This window comes from Theobroma cacao, chromosome 4 (assembly GCF_053813885.1).
Source record: "Theobroma cacao isolate CCN51 chromosome 4, ASM5381388v1, whole genome shotgun sequence".
Lineage (NCBI taxonomy): Eukaryota > Viridiplantae > Streptophyta > Magnoliopsida > Malvales > Malvaceae > Theobroma > Theobroma cacao.
Window position 1 is genome coordinate 29,584,680 of NC_142642.1, and position 24,225 is coordinate 29,608,904.

General features: G+C 34.3%; 1 protein-coding gene and 1 non-coding gene across 2 annotated transcripts; one reads left to right on the forward strand and one right to left on the reverse strand.

Annotated features, from left to right (window-relative positions):
* The first annotated feature begins 639 nt into the window (after positions 1-639).
* LOC18601995 (HEAT repeat-containing protein) lies at positions 640-10,217 on the forward strand. Its single transcript, XM_018119940.2, has 20 exons — positions 640-1,104; positions 2,054-2,206; positions 2,721-2,899; positions 3,676-3,783; positions 4,398-4,568; positions 4,655-5,215; positions 5,539-5,613; positions 5,696-5,824; positions 5,910-5,984; positions 6,060-6,269; positions 6,487-6,639; positions 6,733-6,947; positions 7,091-7,208; positions 7,320-7,452; positions 7,521-7,722; positions 7,805-7,910; positions 7,988-8,128; positions 8,202-8,325; positions 8,458-8,574; positions 9,542-10,217. Exons 1-20 carry the CDS (start codon positions 903-905, stop codon positions 9,919-9,921), a joined length of 3,552 nt encoding a protein of 1,183 aa, XP_017975429.1. The 5' UTR covers positions 640-902; the 3' UTR covers positions 9,922-10,217.
* A 12,438-nt stretch (positions 10,218-22,655) lies between these two features.
* TRNAL-CAG (transfer RNA leucine (anticodon CAG)) lies at positions 22,656-22,736 on the reverse strand. The gene has a single exon. It is a non-coding gene; the product is annotated as a tRNA-Leu (tRNA).
* Positions 22,737-24,225: the final 1,489 nt, after the last annotated feature.

Genomic DNA, 24,225 nt, shown 5'->3' on the forward strand with positions numbered 1-24,225 from the left:
TTTACATCAATCGACCACCTTATAATCTAATCTGGTCATGGAATGTCAGATCAGCTCTCTAAAGGAGCACTAGACTGGTGTTCTCAAAGGAAGTGCCAATCATCCAATCGAATTTGGCGTTCCCCACTAGATTTGATCGTGGGATGGCTAGTTAGTATAAAGAAAATTTTTTTGAAGAAAAGAGAAAAAAATTTAAAAATAAAAAATTATAATTTATATAATAATAATTTTTAAAATTAATAAAAGTAAAATTATATTAAAATATTATTACGTTATTAAATTAATAAAAATATTAATAATTAATTAAAAGTTGAATTTATATGTCTAGTGAAAGATGTTCTTTTAAGATGAATTGTTATTTTTAATATTAATATATCTGTGTAAAATTATAATCAAACTTTAAAAAAATCAAGATATTTTAATTTTTTTTAAGATGATGATACAATGTATTAAAAATATATAAAAAAAATCTAAATCCAAATAACAACGAAAAAAAAAAGCCTTTTAGGCAAAGCGCTTGCAGTTTTACCGTTGACTTCACTGATTCTACTCCAAACTCTCATGCACCAACGCATGTGCTCAATCCAACAGATCCCACACCCCACCTCTGACCTGACCCATATTCAAATCTTAAAACTCAGCAGATCGAACAGCCACATTAGCTAAACCGTACGAAACCTTATTACATCTCCGTCGCACCAAATCAAACCTCCCCTTTCATTCCAGCTCGAACCTCCAAAGACTTACAAAAAAACCACGACCTCTGCAACCATTTCGTAAAAAAAAAAAAAAAACAAAAATCTAGATTTGTTTTGGGAGATATAACTGATGAGTTCCTGATGTTTATAAATGGAGGAGATTAATTAATTGATTGAAAAAGAAAAACAAAAAGGAAAGATCAGATGATGGATGTAGAGAGATCATCGCTGTGCAATTGCGTAGTGAATTTTCTACTAGAAGAAAATTACTTGTTAACGGCATTTGAATTACTCCACGAGCTTCTTGACGATGGCCGTGACGCTCAAGCTATTCGTCTTAAGGAATTTTTCACCGATCCTTCTCATTTTCCTGCTGATCAGATCTCTCGCTACAACTCTCTGCGAGGTATTTTTTTTAATTTCTTTTTCAAGCATGAAATCTGGAATGGTTTAACCATTGTCAATTATATTTTTTCTTATTCTTTTTTTTTTAAAATTGTGAACCTTTTTAAGTGTTAGTTATTGTTAGATCAAATTGTAGAGAAAATTTAACTCCGTTTTAGTCTAGCTGGTCAAAGTTTCCGACGGAAAATCCCTCTGGTGGTTAGAGCTTAAAGCTCCATCTTGGATTTTGGAGTTCGAATCTTGGAATGGGCATAGTGGGATTTATGGGACGTAAGAGGGTTACCTCTCGTTATGTAGCCCAATATGACAAGTGAAAAACATAGAAAACATTGATGCCGAAAGTGTTTTAGGGAAAGCAAGTGGCAAAAGTAACTAACGGAACAGAGTTTTAAGATTTTTGAAATGCAAAGTTTGGATATATAACAAATAAAAATTTTAATCTTTTTTGGAAGAATGAAATTTATAATTTCATTTTCATGTAAGAATTAATTAAAATTTGTCAAAGTTGGCAGTTCTGTTTTGATTTTGCCTTAGCAACAAGGGCATCAGCTTCAACAAGATAGTAATGAGTAATTAACTAATTATGCTTATGGTATGAGTTTGTGGCTTCCAGTGATATTGTATGCTTATCGTATTCTGCTTAAAGGCATAATGCATCTGAGTTGCTGATTTGTAAGGGTTGCTGTTGTTGTCATATATGTAATATACCCCTTATTTAGTGCTTGCTAAGTAGATATCTAAACCTTGATGATTCCAATTTGCTACCATTCTTCATGTCTTTTCTCCAAGCCCCCTCAAATTTAGTTTTAGACAAGTGGTGTAGTCCAAGTCCAACTTATGTTTGAAAAGAAACTTGAATTATATATATATAAAAGTCCATTTTCTATTTATAACTGGAGCTCATGAACCTTACTGGTGCTTTACTCTATCCTTTATTTCTTGAAATGCAGTTGTAGACCCTCAGAGTTTGCTAGAAGAGAAAGAAGCAATGGAAGAAAAATTAGCACTTAGTGACTATGAACTGCGTTTAGCTCAAGAAGACATTATGAAACTCAAGACAGAATTACAGAGGAAAGCAGATCTCCCTCAGGATAAATTGAGTGGTAATCTGAATTGATGCACTTGGCTTTTGTAAATGTTATTTTTAAATAAAAATTTTAATCTCTTTGTATGGCACATCTTTTAGTAGGTTGCTGAATTGAAAGAGTCCCTATTTATGCCTCCAAGAATCATTAGAAGCACCAAAATGGTCAATAGTGGCTACGTATATCGTATAGGTACACCATAGGCAAGTTGCTTGTGCTAAAGGAAATTTATAGGAAAATTATACTTTTTGGGCTCTTTTGCATTCCATGAGGTTGGCCACCTTCCATGACTAAGCCTATGCATAGAAGGACATATGGTTTTCTGCTTATCATCCTAGATATTCATATTATTGTTTGGGAATGGCACCCAAATTTTTGCAGCAGTTGCTTTTCGTTGGCAACTGTTTTGCATAGAAGATACAACTATCTTTGGTGGGCTTTGTATGATCGCCGATGGTAAATATCAGCATTTATAGTTAGCCATCATGCTTCTGGCATTTGTAAATTGTTTTTATATTGGATGCACATGTAGAGTCAAGCGCAAGCAATTCTGTAAATCATACACCGGGAATCAGTCGGCAAAAAAGAGATGCTCCCTTCTCAGATTTAGGCCCATTGAAGGCTAATGAGCGTAAAGATCTTAATTGCGCAGTAAAGGAATATTTGCTGATAGCTGGATATCGACTAACTGCAATGACATTTTATGAGGAGGTACATACAACTATTGGTAGCGCTTTCTTCTTGTTACTGCAAGGACAATTTCTTTTCCTTTATTCTTGCATTTTGGTTTTTCTTTTCTTTTCTTTATTTTTTGGGGGGATTAGTACAATGTGAAGAGAGACAATTAATATCTCAGTAAAAGAGATATGTGTGCTTTTTAATTCTCTAAATCTACACCAACCAGCATTAGAGGACCCAAACTTTTTGTTGTGATTGGTTTGGCTGCAGTTGTCCTGCCAATTCATCTGCTCAAAGCTTCATGGAAAAGTCAATAAACTGAAATTTTAGGAAATTTTAAATTATTATTGGAAACTACAAGAGGTGCAAAATACTTGCCCTATAACATCTTAGAGGAGAAATTTTCTAAACATGAAGGTATTTTGAAAAACAGAAAAATGCAGGCAGGGGCTGGTCCAGCTTTTGATACAATGTTAGAACCTAAGTTATCGTCTTTTCCCTAGGGATGCCCTGGCACCTTTTTGAATGGTAAAATCTACAACCACCCCGCCTCCCCTCCCCCACCTCTTCCCCCCCCCCCCCAAAAAAAAAAAACCCAGAAAAACAGAGAGAGGGAGAAAGAAGCTGTAATAATTTATTGAGTCTTTATAATTTAATTTTCATCTTTTCTTTGCAGTATGTCTTATTTTTCTTACACAAGTGGGCTTTTAGGCCCTTGAAAGGGTATGAAGCAGTCTAATCTGGTGAATGTGCATATTGTACGGCTAGTTTTTAAAACTTATGATAGCTGGTTCATGGTTTAACCTCAGGCTATAGACCAGAACTTAGATGTTTGGGAAAACTCACCAGCATGTGTACCTGATGCCTTACGCCATTATTATTATCAGTATCTGTCATCAACTTCAGAAGCTGCTGAGGTGGGCAAGCTGTTTTTTTTTACTATTCATATCGAATCATACTAAATACTTTTCATATTTGTACTTGATAGCTCCTATCCTTTAGTATGGTTTACTTAGCTTCATGTGAAACAGCATCATTTTTGTCACCTGCTTTTTCTTTCTTGCATTTGTTGTGTTGTGTTTGTACTTATCTTATCAAGCCCTGGGTGATAGAATCAATTTGTACTGTTGTTTATGATATTCAGTGCAACTTAATCTGAATCTATTGTAGTTTGGTTAATAAAAGTGTTGCTTGTATTATTATGTTTATGGAATTATTTCATTGAGAAAATATCTATGATCTGTAGATATCGATCAGAGATAAGAACAGAGCCTTGACCTAAAATCTTGCCCACATGCCCTTTTCTTTTTACATTTGGAAGTGGCTGACATTGCTTGTCATAGATGCTTCTTCTCCATGTTGTTTGTGGACATATGTTGCTTGACTTAATGTATCTTTGGCATTTAAGAAGTTGAGATATGATTAAGAAGGATCAATGTTTCAACAATAGCTGCCGTCACAGTTGATGTACATCATTCCTCTTGCATTGAATTTCCTATCATTGAAGATGGTAATGTTTCTTTTGTTGCAGGAGAAAATTTCTATGATTCGAGAAAACGAGTTATTACAAAAAGCAAATGAAAGTTTAAATCATGAGAACAAATGCTTGATGAAAAACAAAAATTTGGCTGAAGGTCAAATGAATGCATTAACTAAATCCTTGGAAGCTGCTCAGAAGGATCTGAAGGACAAGGAAAAGCTGGTAATTCTCTCTAACTTAATTGCTTTTGGAGCAGCTCCTTGATAATGCTAAAATGATAATTACTACACCGGTTCTTATTTCTTCAGATACAAGATCTGAAGCATGCCTGGGAGCACCAAAGGAAGGAACTGAATGATTGCAGGGCTGAAATCACTTCTCTGAAAATGCACATCGAAGGATCTCGTTCTGTACAAAGTTCAGCGGATTCTAATGTCAACCCTGCTCATTCAGGTGCCTTAGAAAGTTACAAAGAAGAAATAAAGTCTTTGCAGATGGAAATTGAAAGATTAAAGGCAAAGAAAACAAATATTCCAGATTTAGATGATTCCAGCTTTGCTGAGAGAGAATCAATACAGACTGAGGAGAAAGTTGTTGAGATGGATGAAAATAAAACTCTAATCTCTCCAATTGAACCTTCAGGAGATATAGACAGCAATGCACAGTCACTGCCAGTCCAAACATTTGATAACAACACTCACAAGCCTGAAGAAAATTTGCCAGAATCAGTTACCAATCCTTCGAACAATATTGATGGTTTCCCAGATGGTGGAGTCCTATCCGAACAAGATGAGAAAACACCACCAGAACGTAATGGGTTCCATTTAAAATCGGAAATCCTTGGCAGTGGACCTGCTCCTGAGAACATGGCAAGTTTTTATTTCTGCGTTATGACATTATATCCTTACCCTCAAGGGTGGAAGCAGGGGTTTCTCTGTCTCAGGATTTTGTGGGGAGGTTGGGGTGGATTGGGGCTCTTAGCAGTATGATTGCTGTTGGGTCTGTTTACAATTTTTATAGGTGTTTCCTATTGAATAGCATTATGTCACTTACTTGAAAACCTTTCTTTCCTCTCACTCCACAACCACCACACTCGTGGCTGTTCTCCCTCTGTCTGTTCTTTCCTTGTGTTTCCCATAACCGAAATTTAAGTCTATGTATCATATCTGAAGCAGAGTTTTTATTTTGACAGGGTTTGGGGACGATTCAAATCCTTGCAGATGCCTTGCCTAAGATTGTTCCTTATGTATTGATCAACCATCGGGAGGTTCACTTTCTGACTACATTAGTTTTTACTCTGACATCAATATTATATAATATTCTTATAAATTTATTTTATTTATCTGCAGGAACTTCTTCCACTGATAATGTGTGCTATTGAGCGGCATCCAGATAATGGCACTCGAGACTCATTGACACACACACTCTTCAATTTGATTAAACGACCAGATGAACAGCAGAGGCGAATTATAATGGATGTATGTTACTGTTCTGAGAATCACATTACGTGTTCAATAGCTACAAGTATGAATATGGTGCTAAATCTTTTCAACTTCATTTCAGGCATGTGTTAGCCTTGCTAAAAATGTAGGGGAGATGAGAACGGAAACAGAATTGCTTCCCCAGTGCTGGGAACAAGTGAGTTTCTGCACTGCTTTCTTGTTTTGTCAGTTATATTTGTAGTGGCCTGATTTGATTTTTTTTTTAATGGAGATAAATCACATGTACGAGGAGCGCAGGTTGCTGGTTGCTCAATCGTGTGGAGAGCTTGCTGAATTTGTCCGACCTGAGATTCGTGATTCTCTTATTTTATCTATTGTGCAACAACTGATCGAAGATCCTGCAACTGTTGTTCGAGAAGCTGCTGCACACAACCTGGCCTTGCTGCTTCCACTCTTTCCGCTTATGGATAAATATTTCAAGGTCAGCCTCACTAAATATGCTTCGAGGCAATCATGGAGAGGAATTCTGACTTGACAGAATTGGCTACAATGTAAGCTCTAGAATAGGTTGATGACCCATGGTCTACGGGGATGGAGCCTCTTGCCCTTAGCAAAATATCATGACTTGGAGGAAGTAGAGAAAGTATAATAAAATAATACATAACGATTCTCCAACGCCTTTATTTGTTTGTTGATAGGTTGAGGAGTTGATGTTTCAATTGGCCTGTGATCCGTCTGGAGTGGTGGTGGAAACTACAATAAAAGAACTACTTCCTGCAATAATAAATTGGGGAAACAAGTTAGATCATATTTTGCGAGTTCTACTCTCTCATATCTTAGGCTGTGCTCAGGTAACTTTTCGCCCGTTGGTTTCTCATGCAGGCACTGACATTTCCAGTTTGCAATACTTCTCCCTTTTAATATTATTCCCCCAATAATGTCAGCGTTGCCCACCTCTTTCTGGAGTTGAAGGGTCAGTGGAGTTCCACCTGCGTGTTTTAGGTGAACGGGAGCGCTGGAATCTTGATGTTTTGTTAAGAATGCTGGCTGAATTGCTTCCTTATGTGCATCAGAAAGCAATCGAGACATGCCCGTTTTCCTCTGTTTCAGAGCCGAATGGGACAATATTCTCCAGCTCTCTGCTTGAACTGTATGCAGGGTAAGCTTGCTTTTCCTTTGTTGTTTAATTTTCCAGATTTCTATTTCCTTTTATATCTGAATTTTCAGAAGAGAATATGGTATGATACTTGATAGCTTAGTTATGAGCAAATTTGATTTTGATATATTTTAATATTCTACTAGGGGACATGTTGAATGGCCTGCATTTGAATGGATGCATGTCGATTGCTTTTCTGGTTTGATACAGCTGGCTTGCTTGTTACCCCAGAAAGAGGATAATTTAAGAAACCGAACTACAAAGGTACTTTTGTCAATATTGCATTTTTTAAGGGATTTTCTGATTTCTCCATTGCTTGTTCTATTGAAAACAATGCTATTGCTGTTGTTGCTAATCTATATCATGATATTGCAGATTTTGTTAGCTGTGTCTGAACATTTTGGGGACACTTATTTGACGCACATAATACTGCCTGTATTCTTGGTTGCGGTTGGGGATGATGCTGATTTGACATTTTTCCCTCCCAACATTCATTTGAGAATCAAAGGTATTGGATTCTTAGAATTTTGTTAACCTTTAATCATTGCTTGTTCATTACTTGTTGCTTGGTTGCAGGTTTGCGCCCAAGAACAGCTGTGGCTGAGAGACTTGCTGCTCTATGTATCCTGCCACTTCTCTTGGCTGGTGTTCTAGGAGGTCCTGGTAAGCGCGAACAGTTAGCAGACTACTTGAGAAAGCTATTAGTTGAAGGTGCCATGAAAGAGAATCAGTCTACATCACACAACATTGATGTTGTTAATGCAGTCCGCTTCCTTTGGTTTGTAATTAAAAACCTTTAGTCCTAACTATTTGCTATTTATTGCTCAATATTTAACAAAGAATCTTCTTAAAAAATGCAGCACATTTGAAGAACATCATGGCATGATATTCAATATTTTGTGGGAAATGGTCGTAAGCTCTAATATAGAAATGAAGATCGGTGCTGCCAATATATTGAAAGTCATTGTGTGTTTCTCTTTCCTTTGAAACAAATATATCCTGCTATACCTGATACTAAGTTATTAACTTAGTACACTTAACAGGTGCCATATATTGATGCAAAAGTTGCCTCTACACATGTGCTGCCAGCCTTGATTACTCTTGGCTCTGACCAAAATCTGAATGTGAAGTATGCAAGCATAGATGCATTTGGAGCTGTGGCACAACATTTTAAAAATGACATGGTACAGGGTTTTTATTTTGATTCATGCTAATGAAGTCCCCTTACATTATACTCACAAACTCATCATGTTGCAGATTGTTGATAAAATACGTGTTCAAATGGATGCTTTTCTTGAAGATGGATCACATGAAGCAACCATTGCTGTGGTCCGTTCATTAGTGATAGCAGTTCCGCATACAACAGAGAGACTTAGGGATTATATCCTTGACTTTCATGGGAAAATTAATTTTTAGGACTTTATTCATTGAGTTATGCATTGTGATATAGCCATTTTAGTGATTGCTACTGTCAAATTATTATGTGAAGCCATTTTTCCTTAACATGATTTACATCTATTATCTAAGATTTTCCAACTGACAAGCATGCCTGTTTCTGCTACTGATGTGATGCGTCGTCGACAGAGAGCTAATGCGTTTTGTGAAGCCATTCGTGCTGTGGATGCAACAGGTTTGCTTCTCTAAGTAACTGTAGACATCTTTCCTCTGCCTTCTACATTCTCCATTCTCCATTATTTCACTTTGTCATTGCAGAAAAAGAGAGAAGGGGGGGGAGAAGGGGGGTTAAGATGTCTGTGTTTTATTTGTGGTTTGACCATCTGTAAGTTGATGGTTTCATTTCTGTTCACTATTGATTTTGATAAATCTCAGTTTAAGTCCATGTACATCGTACATTTTTTATTGGCTTGCCTGGTAGGCAAATCAAGAGGAATTTAAATGATTACACTTTCATCATTGTTTGTATGTTTCCTTAAAAAGGTTCTTCCTTTTTATAATAGAATCACTGTATTAGGTTGGTATTTTGCTTGTAGTAAGAATAAGTTTCCCCATATTTTTCTTTGATGTCGGACAAACATCACATGCTCCCTTCTTATACCCATGCTGTATTCACATCACTTTTGTTAGTACCAGCCTGTATTGAACTTTCCTCAGTTTACAATGAATGAACTCAGATGAACTGCCATTATATTAATCACTGATTATATATAAGTTTGTGCAGAACCGCAGGCCAATTGGTCATCCTGCCTTTCGAAAGGGTGGGATGGGAAGAATAGGATTCGAATCGCTCTCCACCCTTCTTGATAGAAATTAGTAAACTCAAGATTGAAGGGGGAAAGGTGTCTGGGAGTTAAATTATTAAAACCTTTAAAAATCTCTTTATTAGATCAATTATTTCTTCAGCAAAAGCTCAGCAGAAGTTTCATCTTTTATGCCACAAGGTTTTTTTTCCTTTTTTAATGGAATTGCCAAGCTTCACTGTCCTATAGCACTAAGGAAACATAAAATATTGCTGCTGTTAATCTGTGATAATTTATTTGTGGTTTCCCCCCAAATGGTTCAGTTGTGTAATTATATATTTGCATCCACAAAGGTTTCTGTTTGATGTATTTTGGGCTATCTCAATTTTTTTTATGCAGATGTTTCTGCAAATAGCATTCGGGATTTCCTCCTACCCACCATACAAAACTTGTTAAAAGACCCTGATGCATTAGATCCAGCACACAAAGAAGCCCTTGAAATAATATTGAAAGAAAGGTCGGGTGGGACTTTTGAGGCTTTGAGTAAGGTGATGGGAACTCACCTCGGGATTGCATCATCAGTGACTAGTTTCTTTGGTGAAGGTGGGCTGCTAGGTAAAAAAGAAAGTACTGAACCACCAACAGAGGCAGTTGAATCCCCAAAAGCTGTGGTGGCACCTGCACCAGCAGAGGATACCAGATTCATGCGGATCATGAGAGTCACTGACATGCTTAGAGGCAAAGCAAAGAACCAAGAAGAAACACACCAGTCCCAGTGAAATCAAGTGAGACTGTTCTTTCCTTACTCCTATATGAGATGAATATATATATATATATATATATATATTTTAAAACTTTTTTCATGTCATATATGAGGATGTTACCTAGTAGCATGCGGTCATTTTTTTCATTAAAATTGTTTTTTTAAGGTGTTCCTAATCGCATACGAAGGAAGAAAAGAAAGAGATGAGGTTGTGTCACGGCACTTACTTATCTTCAAATTTGTCTTTGTAGAGGCTAAGCATGATCTTTTTGTCATAAGCAAGGCAATATAATCTTTTGAAATTTGTAGCTATTGCTATTTCTAAACTGCAACGCATTGTTCTTTTAGTTGTTGAACGTTCATTCTTTGACGAAACTAATGAATTTGTTTATATTAGTGACTGAAATAACTGAATGGAAAAATGCTGACCACTTTGCTGTCGAGATAAATAGTCATATTTGAGAAATTTATTCAGGCTGATCCTAGGAGAGGAAAATTAAGTTTTAAGTTCAACCGTTCCCATGCAACGATTGTATGCAAAAGTGTTGGCCAATCTTATTAACAGAAATTGTTAGGATCATTGGTTTGGGGTGCATTACAAAACTTTATCGATCTAATTATAATTATGATTACATATTAAAGTTCATTATACGGTCAAAGTTGAGTTGATGACATGAAATTTTTACCCGGATATGAACATAGCAATGTCATGGATAGAGTCAAGCAGGGAAAGAAAATTAAAATTCAGAAAAAAAAAAAAAAACACATAGAAATTACTTAGTGGACATGACTTTAGGCCTTAACAGACAGCAAGCATGAATTCCACTATATCCTATAAAGAGGAGAACATAAAATTATCCATATTAATCAGAAAATTCCAACAAAAGAAAATGAATGGTACGAAGAGAATGATGACAAATATAAGCGGGACTTCCACCAACCCTAAACCCAGGGAGTGAAACCAAATGACTTTGTCCTGTAACTGGACATGCTCCACGATCCGCAAGTTGTTTGGTTGTCGAAAAATACCAAACAAGCCTTCTCTACTCCTCATCACCGTTATTTTGGGAGCTGATTTTAAAACTTTTATATAGTGGGACTGGTACTTTAATACAGAATAGTTTAGCCCGAGAGTCAGCTACATACACCAATTCCTTCGTCACCCATTAGTCAATGTTTTTATTGAAAAATAACTAAGAGATATTTTAAAAAATAATCCTTAATGATAAGATGTTTTTAAAAATAATCTTATTTATAATTTTAATTATTTTTAATTAAATTAGACAAAATTATCTTTAATGAAGTTACACGTTATGATATTACACGTCATGTATAAAAACTTGTGACAAGTTATGGTTAGCGTTTTACATGTCATGTACAAAAACTTGTGACACGTCATGTACAAAAACCTGTGCCAAGCCATAGTTAGCATGTTACATGCCATATACAAAAACCTATGACAAGTCATAGTTAACCTGTTACACGTCATGTACAAAAATATGTGACAAGCCATGTACAAAAACCTATGACAAGTTATGATTAGGTTGTTACACGTCATGTTGAAAAAAATATTATTGTTACATGCCATGTACAAAAACATGTTACATGTCATGGTTAAAAAAAGTTGTTACATGCCATGTTGAAAAAACAATATTGTTGTTACACGTTATGTTGAAAAAATATTGTTGTTACACGACATATTCAAAAACATTTTATTACACTTTAATGTCTAAAATGTTGTTACTTACGAACCAAAACTTCAAATCCTCTCAACTTTTTTCTTTTTTTTTGTTTTATTTTTTTTACAATTTGACACAGATTAAAGTGTTTTTAACAAGTTTTCATAAATTAAAATACAAATGTTTTTTATCTAAAACACCTACTTTGACTAAAAAAATATTCTTTGAAAGCCTAGATTTATAAATTTCAAAATTTTGAGTTTATTGGTATCTAGGTCTTGAATTGATTCAATTAAAAGCTATTTCATACATTTGTGATTATTTCTACCGTTTTAGTTTTATCCAAAATACCTAAAAATCAAATTTTCCAAATAGTCACCCACCCAAGCATGTCAAAACCATTGCTTGATGTATTAAAAGCGTAAAAAAAAGAAATCTAAAAACGCGGGAGAGACAAATCGGAAGCATAGCAGACGAATACCGAACAGAGAAATTGATAAAATTTGAGAGAGTAGGATGTGAGAGAGAAATCCGAAGCACAAATAGGGATAAATATGGAGAAATTGTGATGAATGGTTTAATTTATTTAAAATAGTTTAAAGGATATTTTCGTTAAGTCATGACTAAATATGGCTAAAAACAGTTAAATTTATTTTGATGGTTACTTTTAAAATGTCTTTATCAAGAAATGTCATTTCTCACAATTTCCTCAATAATTAATGTATAGACTGCTTGAAATTCTTTGATAACCAGCCTAGTTAAACCATTGGCAGCTTTGTTTCTTGAAATATATACCTCATCAAAGTTGAATGACATGATCAACTTTCTCAATGGTAAACATGTTTCTTTTTGCTTTTTGGAAAGATAGTTTTTATTAATCTCATCACATGCATGCCATTTTAAGTCTCTAACTTGAAAGACAGAAGACTTTAATGGCATAAATGAAATTGTGAGGATGAGAGCACCTGTACAATTGTCAAAAGGACCCAACTACTTATAAAATGTTACTGTAACATCAAAAGCTAAAGGATCGAGACTTCAAACCCATGTCAAAAAATAAAAACATGAGTTTTGTCTCATAAACCATCACTTGGTAGAATGAAAACAAAACGCTCTACCACTCAAAAATCAGAATCGCTAGAAAAGCCACTAGAAACACCTCAAGAATCCTGCCATTAAAGAACTAAACTCTACAAAGGCCACACTCAAAAACCATATAACTAAGCTTACCCCATGGAGCAAAGTTTAACATCAATCAGCTGTGAAAAGCCTAAGGAGAAACCAAAGCAACCCCTGATGTCTCCTCAGAACGATCAGGTAAGAAGATCCTCACAAAGTAGAACAAAGGGCATGAATCAAGGAAAGCCGCAAGCAGACCATTAGCAGAAGGCCAAGAACAACTGTGTTCCAAGCGCAAAACTTCTCCAACTCTTCCTCAACATAACTTCACACGAAAAAGCCCGCCATAAAGAAGCTAGCAATGCATGAAGAGGAAAAGGGAAGAACAACATAACGTTTTGCAAAGAAGACCTTCCCCTCATAGGTTCTTCGGACTTCAATCCAACCATTCTCCTTGCCAATGCCAAAACAAAGAAGAAAACCAAACACCTCTACCCTCAGACCATTAGCAAGCATGGCTTAAAGGAATCGAAGCCAACCTCCACTCCAATCATCAAAACCCCACAAGGTGGTTCCTTATGAAAGAGGAGTTAGAAAATTTGGGAAACAAATGAAAATATAATGAAACAAGTAAAAATAGTAAAAAGTTTGAGGCATGGTATCACTATCCTTGAGGATAATTTCAGCTCTTTTGGAGTACAAAACTCGTTGCAAAAAGACTATAGCGGTTATCCTCCTAGATTTAACATACTTTTTTTTATAGTTTGCACAAACTAGTAAGGGATAATAGGAACATCAAAAAAACTTTTCTAGAGGAAGAAATATGCATAGAAGCTATAGAGAAGATGAGTGGCTAGGTGTGTGTTGTGACTGAGGTAGGGAGGTTGTATTTATAGGCAAAGAATGAAGTGAACGTTGCACCGAATTAGGAGAGTTGAGAAAAATAAAACCCAATTAACTTGTAGAAAGGCGTTGCACCAAATCAAGAGAAATCAGGAGACTTAAGAAAACTCAGTCAGCATGGTAGAGTTTGAGTCTAATTCAATCAAAGGTTGAAAAAGTTGAAGAAAAAATTAAAGCCAAGGTACAAAAATTCACTTGGGTCTACCTGACGTGTATACTCACATGTAAGGGGGAAAATTTGAATTTTTTCAAGACCTGGCCTGATATCGTGTGTGTGAGAACCTATTCTTTTTTCCTTCCTTGCAACAAGCACATAATGGGTTTGCCTATTTAAAGCACTTTTATCTTTATGTAATTTAGTAATGTGGATGTTTGAACCTTATGAAATACACTATTTTTTCAACAATTCTCCATATATTTCATAAGGTTTCATGGGAAGTTTTGTTGGGTCAAATTTTATTTGAGTGTAGTGCATTGTGACTAGTGCTTTTTAAGCTATGAACCAGCCCTAGAGAGAATGAAATATAAATCATAGAATTTTGGTGAAATTTATAACATATATGAACCAAAAATTCTTTATGTGAAATATAGTTTTCATCAATTACATTACACCTCACAATTTTATGCTGTTCAACTTGGTTTTACGCGAATAGGCCATGCATGTGCCTAGTTATTCATAAGTGCTCTAGAGAATTTGCCATAATTTGCATAGTAACGACCCCATTCCACACTTATATAAATGATTCCATCAAGTGTATACTGCAGTTTAATACACTACCCATAAAGGATATGGAATTCGTTAAGACTTTAACTCAATCTCTTTTGCAACATTCACACACTTAGGAAGGACAATAATTTTAATATTGCATCAATTTATCAACAAATAATTTGTTATTACCCATATGAACCTAATTCATGAACTCTCCAATTACATAGGCTTAATCCCAACTGCCCACAATCAACCTCCCCTAAACTAACACAACTGGAAAAAATCACCACACAAAATCATGAAACAAAAAGACATACACAACACCCCAAAGAAACCATCACTCGAAATCATGAAACAAAATAAAAAAGACAAGAAAAAATCCTTTCTTTTCTCTCAAAATTCATTCATTGCTATTCCATCTTTTTTTTTCTTTTTTTCCTCATTTTTTGTTATTTCTTCCTTTTTTTTATTGTTAATGAAACTAAATACCTTCTCCTCATCATCATGCATCATGCTCATTGGCTTGAGAAAAACTTCAACATCTACACAAATGAAATAGCCCTTCAAAAAGAAACAAGTTAAAATTGCAAAAGATGAAATAAAACCTCCAAGTAGCATAAAAAGATTCACTAAAATAGAAAAGCCAATCTACGCGCCCATCCCCTTCACAACATCCTCTTAATCCGATATCATAAAAAAATCATCACTTCTTTGCACATTTCCCTTGATGAGTTCATATGCTTTCTCATTAATCTCCTTAAGGATCTTTAAAATTTTTCACTTTCTTAACAATCTTTTCCATTTCTCAAGATCTAAAATATTGCTTTCCACTTCCAAGCTTAGGTTCCCTACCCACTTAAAGCCACCAAAGATCCTAAAGGCTTCCTTGATGGCTAGGAATTTAGCCATGTCAGCATTTGTAGCCATTACCACTTTAGAAAATTTGATTTTGATTACACTCCTCCCTATCACTCAACACTCTTCCTATACTTGCATGTCCCGTGTCCTTACAAATTGCCTATCAACATTGAATTTAAAGAACCCTTCGCATGGCGGTTGCCACTTTAAGCATTGGTTTATTATATTCGCCTTTTTATTGTTCTTAACAATTAATGGACAACTAAGGACATCTCTCAACCTATTATAAAAAATTCGATCATTTTGCCTTGGCCCATCATGCTAATTTAACCTTGACAAGGTCTAGGCATTATTCTCTGTCCCAAATCTTTCCCTGAAAAATCAATTTATTCCTCATCACCCATATTGTCCAAATGACTGCAAAGAAAGCCAACCTCTAAACCTTCAAGTCCTTTATCCGGATAAGATCATTGCATTCAAGAAAAAAATTAATAGCTTTAGCATGAGTTATCCAATGAACTCCCCATAATCTTGCAATACCTATCCAAACTTGCCAACTTTCAAAGACTCAAAGAGGTGATCCACCATTTCCTCTCTCTTTTTCTCTATAAAGTGCACAACTAGATAAATCAACTCTCAAAAACCTCTTTTGACTAACTCCATTTTCAACACAATCCTACACATAAGCACCTTCTAGTAGAGAATTTTCACTTTATAAGGTGAAACCCCATCCAAATTCTCCTCCAATGGTCACCTACCACCTTGTCCCTGTTCATAAACATCTTACAAAATAAGTTGACTGAAAACTTACTGCTTGACGTCTAGTTCACAATTAAAGGTTTTTTCATTTCATAATAACATAGATTCAATCTCGACACAAACGGGGGTGATACAAATGAGTGTGTTGATTTGGGGTCAAACAATACTAGAACTTCGATACCATAAACATAGAGCATACCTGTAACCACTGCATTAGAGGCCTGAGCATCGCACAGTATCAGAGTAAACACTCTTGCTTGACCACTTCTAATGCTACATTGTTGCTTTATCCTGCCTTGAGATGATGTGGCTATTCCTTTGCCTTTATCTTTCATAGCATCTCTTGCAAAGGGCGTTACCTTGGACGGTGTAGTTTCCATCAATTGCACATAGCCACGGTTATCTCCCATTGACTGTCTGGGCCTTAGACAATCTTTCATCATGTGTCCTATCTGCTCGCATCAGAAACATAACCTTGTCGATCTAAGGTATGGTCCACCATGCACTTTACCACAATTATTACATAGGACACCTCTTTGTCCGAGGCTTGAATTCGACACTCCATTGAATAACTCTCACCTCCCAAGAAGGTTAAAAGAATCATTGTTTCGTGGTGCTCTGTGTGTCAGAGTGGTTCCCTCTCAACCTTGACGGCCCATAGGAATTGGACTCCGCGTCTCATTAGAATCCTTCTAGCCTCGTTGACTTTCTATGATATGCTATGTTATGAATTGATGATTAATATAATATATATTAGTTCATAGGCTTATATGACACACAAACTTGTTTCACTTTTTTGGAATATAATATATATTAATTCTTCTGTCTCATATATCGCATTTAATTCAAACTTTGCACAAAGTTTAAAATCTTTCCATTTGATTTTTGACTTTCATTGATTATTAATTTTCTCTCTAAAATCACCTTTTTAATAAAAAAAAAGAAAGAGAAAAAGCTGGTAGTTATAGTTAAAGTTAATAGACAAGAGTATGCATAATATTTAAAAAAGTTTCTAAATTATTCAAAAAAATTTAAATAAGTCCTTATCATTTTATTGCATTCAATCAAGTCCTTATATTTTATATTGAGCTAAATAAGTCCTTATGACAAATGGTTGACTTAGCCAAAATATCATTTGTGTCATTCTATGTCACGTGGTGCAAACATGCATGTTGAGATGTCATAATAGATGATAATGTGATATACTGATATAACATGATAACTTGGTCATGTAGCATTTTTCACCTTCTATATCAACACAACGTGAGCATAAAATGACAAATGGTATTTTAACTAATGTTAATTAGTCAACAATTAGTAATAAAGGCTTATTAGATCCAAAATAAAAATACATAAGTTTAATTGAATGCAATAAAATGAGACTGCAAATCCTGAGAGCTCTCTAACTTACCCTCATCAATAATAAAAATATAATAAAAAGCAAAATACCTAGTTGATGATCGATTCTGTCTAGTAAATCTCCTAAGTTAAGACTCTATGTTCTCTTGTAGAAAAGGTTGCTCCCTCTACTTAACACTCACTAGATTTGGTTGTGCAATGTTAAAACTAACATCTAACTCATCACTAACGGTGGTTGGCTCATCTGTATTTGCAAGTTTTATTTCCTGTGCATTTTTATCATTTGTGGCTCTTCTAGGTGGAATCATCACCAATGTCAAGTCATCAAATTCAACGACTTGCTTAGTCTTCACATTCTTATCAAAAGCATGCTATGGTTTTTTATCCATTAAAAATCACATATTTTCTTTTAACCACTGTTTCTTCTTAAAATCCCACAACTAGTAATCAAATCCTCCATCACCATAACCAACAAACACACATGAAGTGGCTTTACAATCAAGTTTTGATATCTTTTACGTGCATAAATGCTTTACAGAAAAACCCTTTCAAGTGTGAGTACGAAGAATCTTTCTTGTCCACACCCCTTTTGGAATGTCAAATCCCAAAGGAATTGTGGTGATTTGTTGATTAGATAGCTCGCTATGCCAATCACTTCACCCCAGAATGACTTTGGCAATTTAGTGATCCCCAACATGCATCTAACTTTCTCCACAGTGGTACAATTCATCCTTTCAATTACACCATTGTGTTGTGGTGTTTTAGGTTGTGTCTTCTTATGTCTTCTCCCATGCTTTGAACAGTATTCTTCAAAGTCATTAGAAGTGTACACACCACCGTTGTCAACATGAAGAAATTTCAAGGATAATCTTGTCATCCTTTCCACCATTGCATGAAATTTCCAGAAATAATGCAGTACCTAACTTTTGTTTTTCAACAAAAATACCCAAAGTTTTTGTGAAGTATCATCAATAAAAGTAAGAGAGCATCCATTACTCTCAAACTCCATAGGACCATATGTGTAGACACTTCATTTTGATCGAGGTGTCTCACCAACAAAACTAAGAAAAATAATAATAAAAAATCTAAAAAAGAGAAAAAAAAATAAAAATAAATATAAAGGAAATTTAAAAAGAAAAGAAAAGAAAAAAAGATAATGAACAAAACCAAAAAGAAATTGAAAATAACAAGATTAAGATCCTAATCAACTAATTCAAAATTTAACTTTTAGAAAGGAAAATCTTAATCTAAGATAAGATTGATACAAAAATGAGTATAAATACCCCTTAATCAGCCAAAATCAAAACACGAGGACGGAATGGGGAAGGAAAGATAAAAACTCAGCAGAGAAAAAGCTTTTTTAAGTTTTTGGGTTTTTGGGTTTTGAGATTTCAAAGTTAGATCTAGGGAAATTTGGTTGATTTTGAAAAAAAATTCCGATTAAGTGTTAGGTCAAGTCGAGAAGAATTTCTGGGTAAAATTTGGAGAGATTCCGTCACCGGCCGCTTTCTTTGATCAAAGACAGAAAAAGTGGTGGACAGTGGCGATCCGATGGCCTGAATCTAGGCAAAGTTGAATCCTAGATAAAGAGAGAGAAAAGCTTAGGTATAAAAATGGTGTTAGAGTTTTATTTTGGGTTTATATAATGAGAGCATTAAACGACCCTATTTAAATCAGCATAGGAAAACAAATGGTTGCTTGCACCCTAGTTTTGATTATTTAGATTATAGTTTGGTCAGTGGGAGGTTTGGTGTTTGAGTCCCACCAATAGAACAGTTTAAAAAAAAAAATTGACCATTTACCCGCATAGATCGAGGCCCATTTCAATCCAATTTTAGCTCATGGCTTATTTGAAGTAGTAAACTCTAAAAGAGACGGGCCATTTTCCACATAAAAGGTCTGGATTTATTTACTTTTGGTTTTATTTTATTTTGGTATTTATTTTTTATTCTTAGTTTCTTTTTTATAAATGTGAAATAAACATATAAAACAGCTTTAACATAAATAAATGAGTAAATAAAAACTCTTTGATGATGGAATTTTAAGAATGCTATAAGGGATAATTTTCTTGAAAATTTTATCAAAAGGGTTGGAGAATTTTGGAGAAATTTCAATACTAAAAGATTTTTATTTATTTCAAAATAATAAAAAAAATAAATTTGAAATAAACAGATAAAATAAGTTTAACATAAGTAAACAAAGAAATAAATGAGTAAATAAAAATTCTCCGATGATAGAATTTCAAGAATGTTATAAAGGATAATTTTCTTGAAAATTTCTAAGGGAGAAATTTTTCTTGAATTTTGCCATAAGTATTGGAGCATTCAAGAGACATTTCAATTTCAAGGGTTTTTTTATTTATTTGAAAAAAATAAAAATAAATATAAATAAATGAGTAAGTAAAAATTCTCCGATGATAGTATTTCGTGAAAGTTTTAATCAATAAATTTTGAGGTAAGAAATTTTTCTTAAATTCAGCCATAAGTATTGGAGTATTCAAAAGACATTTTAATATCAAAATATTTTTATTTGTTGTAAAATAATAAAATATAAAAATAATTTTAAAAAAATGAGATATTGAATTTAAAGTTGATTTATTAAGACTAAAAGAATAACATATAATTAATTAGATACCACATTGGTAGGTCTTGTGAGAGACTTAGTTTGTTTCCTAGAGCGAAACTTATCCTTTTAAATAACCTCATTAAAGAATATAGATTCACTTAGATGATAACTAAACAAAAAAGATTGGTGCAAATTTCTCTTTCATGTCGAATAGTTGAATTTACGAACTCAACCGTTATAACAATATCCATTAAAATAAATTAATTTGAATTTTTTTTCCTTTTAAAAGATGCATATATAGAAAGAAACTCTTCCATTCTTATTATATAAACAATGAGCACAAAAGTTTACAGATATACTTTGGTCGGAGGAATAAAGGACTCTTTCGTCAAAAGTAGCAAGCCTTTCTCACTCATCTGCACCTTCATTTTACACCACAAGTTTGGTGAAATATCGTCCTCAATTGCACAATTTCAACCAAGTCTTGTACATGGTACAACTTAGTTTTCTTTTCGCAACTAGCACAGACCTCTTGAGAAGCTCCAATTGCCCATTTTTAACTTTCATATACTTTCTTGTCAAGGGCATTCACTGCAAGCAAGCTCATCCTCAAATCTAGAATGCGTCTCACATCCTTCAAAGCCAATGTGCGGCCAATACTTGTTTCAACAATAATATTATCGATTCTTACAATCTGCGACACACTCTTGTTTCCCATCTTAGTAGATCGTGAACACAATCATATGTGGCACTAGTATCAACTATCCATTCAATGCCTTAAATACCAACTAGGATATAATCACCATGTGTACAGAACAAAGTAACTGTATCATCATCAAAATTTATTACTGCAACATTGTTGTCATCTAAACTCTTTTTGCTTTTTCATCTTTTGTCTCTTACTTCAATATCTTATAATTTCACTTGATGTGACCAACCTTGCCACAATGCTATCACTTCACCAAATCCTTGATCTTTGACCTGTTCTTGAACTTAAAAAAACCTCTAAAGTCTTTACCTCTATTCTTAGTTTTGCTCATGCTCTTTGTGATAAGAGTTTGATTAGTCCCAAATTCCATATCATTTCGTCTTACCCCTTCATTAAACATATTATCTTTTACCATTCCCAAGGTCAATTTGCCATTTGGGGTCAAATTATTGAAAATCACAATCAATATTTCTCAATTATCTAAAAAAAAATTCAAAAGAAACAACACTTGTAATTCGTCATCCAGGTCAATACCTATACTAGTAAGGTGATTCACTAAATCTTGAGAGTCACTCAAGCACTTAGCCATTGATCTTCCCTCCTTGTATTTCAAATTAACAAAGTTTTTAATAGCAAAAGATTTATTTTGGGAGTCTTTTTCTTATGCTATGTAGCAAACTTTACTCAAATACTATGGGCATGTTTCTTTTGCTACGTGGTGAAAAACACTTATATCAATCCATTTTCTAATAGTGTCCAATATTTTTTTTTTTTTTGAAAGTTAATTGTATTATAAAGCAGGGAATCCCTGTAGAGAACAAAAGAGAGATCTGATGATGGAAATCAGGTCTCATGAGACATTACTGGCTTACAAAAAATGTCAGACTAGTCAGTGCAAGCACAAGAATCTCATCTGTACAACAGTTTCATGCACTTGAGCCACAAAAAGAAAAGAGGACCGCCAGTAAGGAATGGAAACATCAGCAATGAACTGTTTCAGTTCCTTACTGATTTCAGACATCATTCACAACAAAGTGACTGTCAACAAAACAGACCCAAAAGATCAACATGACAGACACAGCCCATCCATAGAACGAGACCAAAAGCAGGGGAAGGGACAGCGAGAGGGGCCCTCCTTGAGTCCCGTATTAAAGACATAACAACACTGCAGAACAGGGGAGCCGCAACATACCAGCATCACTGAAAAGCTACAGAACGATTCTTATGAGATCGTTAGGCCTCTCAATCCCTGTTTTGGCGAGATTATCAGCCACTTCATTACCCGACCCGGGTATGTAACGAATCTGCCAGTTCAGCACTTTGTCTCTGAGTGCACCGATCTGAAAAATAAGTTGTCTTATTCTCCATGGAGCGTTAGGGGGTTTGGTAAGCCAAGTCACCGAATTCATGGAGTTACACTCTACGATGATGCCACCAATCTTAGCCCATGAGGATGCTGCGAAAAGGACCATGGCCTCCCTTATGGCTAGAACTTCCGCAAGATAGTGTCCAATATTTTTTAGTCTAACATTATGCAATCCATCACCAAACATATCCTTTGGCTTAGTGGAATTAATCACCCAATATCATATTAAATAAATCCTTGCAAAATAGATGATCTTCCTTCATTAACTTTCAATTTGATTAATTTGAGACTGAACTTTATCATGGAACCCAAATCACTCTCCATGGTTTAAACCAGTAACTTGCTATGATACTAGTTGTTGGACCTCAAGCAACAAACAACACAATACCACAACACCACAGCAAACAGACAACACAACTCTAAGTCAAGTTTGATTGGGCACACTTTCGACCAGAAGAGATCGAAGCAGCCACTAAATCGTCACCTATGGGAGGATGTTCTCGACACCAAGTGAGAGATTCATTCGCAACAGATGCAACAACAACTAATCCCTTGGAAACTCTACCAAAGCTAACCAAAGTGGTAACATTCATGAAGGAATTCAAGAACCCTTCCAAAAGTAGATGAGTTCATTCGGAGATTATGTGAAACAAACAACTTGATGAATAATATATGTAAGCTTATCTGTCTCTCTCGTTCTCTTCAGCTAAAAAACCTTTTTCTCTGTCAAGAATGGGATTCGAACCCATGCCCTTTCGGACCAGTACCTGAAACTGGCGCCTTAGACCAACTCGGCCATCTTGACAAGCGAGTTTTTAGAATGATTCTGCTTCTTATGTGTAATATTTATAGTTATTTGAGAAGTAAAATCAATTATTAGGATTTAGAGACCGTAGACGGATTTCGAGAACGAAGTGATGCATTTTAGTATCGTTTGAAGGAATCTTGCTGCTAAATTCTTCTCAACCCATGTCATGAATTGCTACTTCATCAGAAAACAAAATGTAAGAAGAAGTTACTATGCTTTTGTTCTATGATTATACACATTTCCTCCAACAACTAATCCCTTGGAAACTCTACCAAAGCTAATCAGAGTGGTAACATTCATGAAAGAAATCAAGAACCCTTCCAAAGGTAGATGAATTCATTCCGAGATCATGTGAAATAAACAACTTGATGAGTGATTTTTAAGCATGTAATTTAGTTCAATAATTTATTGGGTGTAATTATAAAAGCTAGTGTGAATTCCAATCAGACATGGCAAATTATTGAAGCAAAGGGATTGTTGAAGATATTGACAATGTCTCTCTTTGATTTCAAATGTTGTGACAATACATAAATTTTTTAAAGCTCTTTCTTGAATATAATATAGTATAATGATTGCATATAAATCTTTGGGAAAGCGAATTTAACTAATGGGAACTGATAATCATGGAGACGCATTTTGGCATGTTACTCCTACTTCCAAGAGTCACCAATCACCAAAATATGCTCTTACAAAAGAGTATCTATCTAATAATCAAACAAATATAAGACAGTGTCTAGCCGCAACATATTTTTTTTCTAATAACAGAACGCATGACATTTAGGGATGCCAACCGGGTTGGGTATCCAATAAATAGATTCGGGTAAGGATTTCATTACCCAAATTGGGTTCGGTGGGTACCCACCCCGAATGTGATTTGATTCGAACCCAAGTAAGGAATAAAGACATCCAAAGTCTGTATCATTTTGATCAATAATTTTTTTTGTTAAATGTTGACAAATATGTTGAAAATATAGTTAGTTAAATCACTAATGTGATGATATGAATATATATAAATAAAAATATTATTAGATTATTAATTATGTTTAAATAATATGAATATCATGTCATATTACAAAAGAATATAATTACTATTATATATATTTTTGATAAAAATGTATTTATTTTTTATTTTGGGTTAAGATTTCAAAAATTATAACTTATAATATACATACTTAAAAAGAGTATTTGAGTTTAGAATAGTTTTGGAATCTAACTATTTTTTTTAATTTCATGTAATTAAAGACAAACTCATATAGTTTATTAAATTAATTCATTAATTATGATTATTAATTAACTGAAAATGTTTTTAAATATATATTATATATATTGAGTAATATTATAAGAAATATAATTACTATATTATATATATACTAATACTTTTAGTATATATATACTTTAAATATAAATATATTTATTTTTTATTTTGTGTTAACATTATAAAAATTATAACTTATAAAATTATTAATTGTAATATATATATATATAT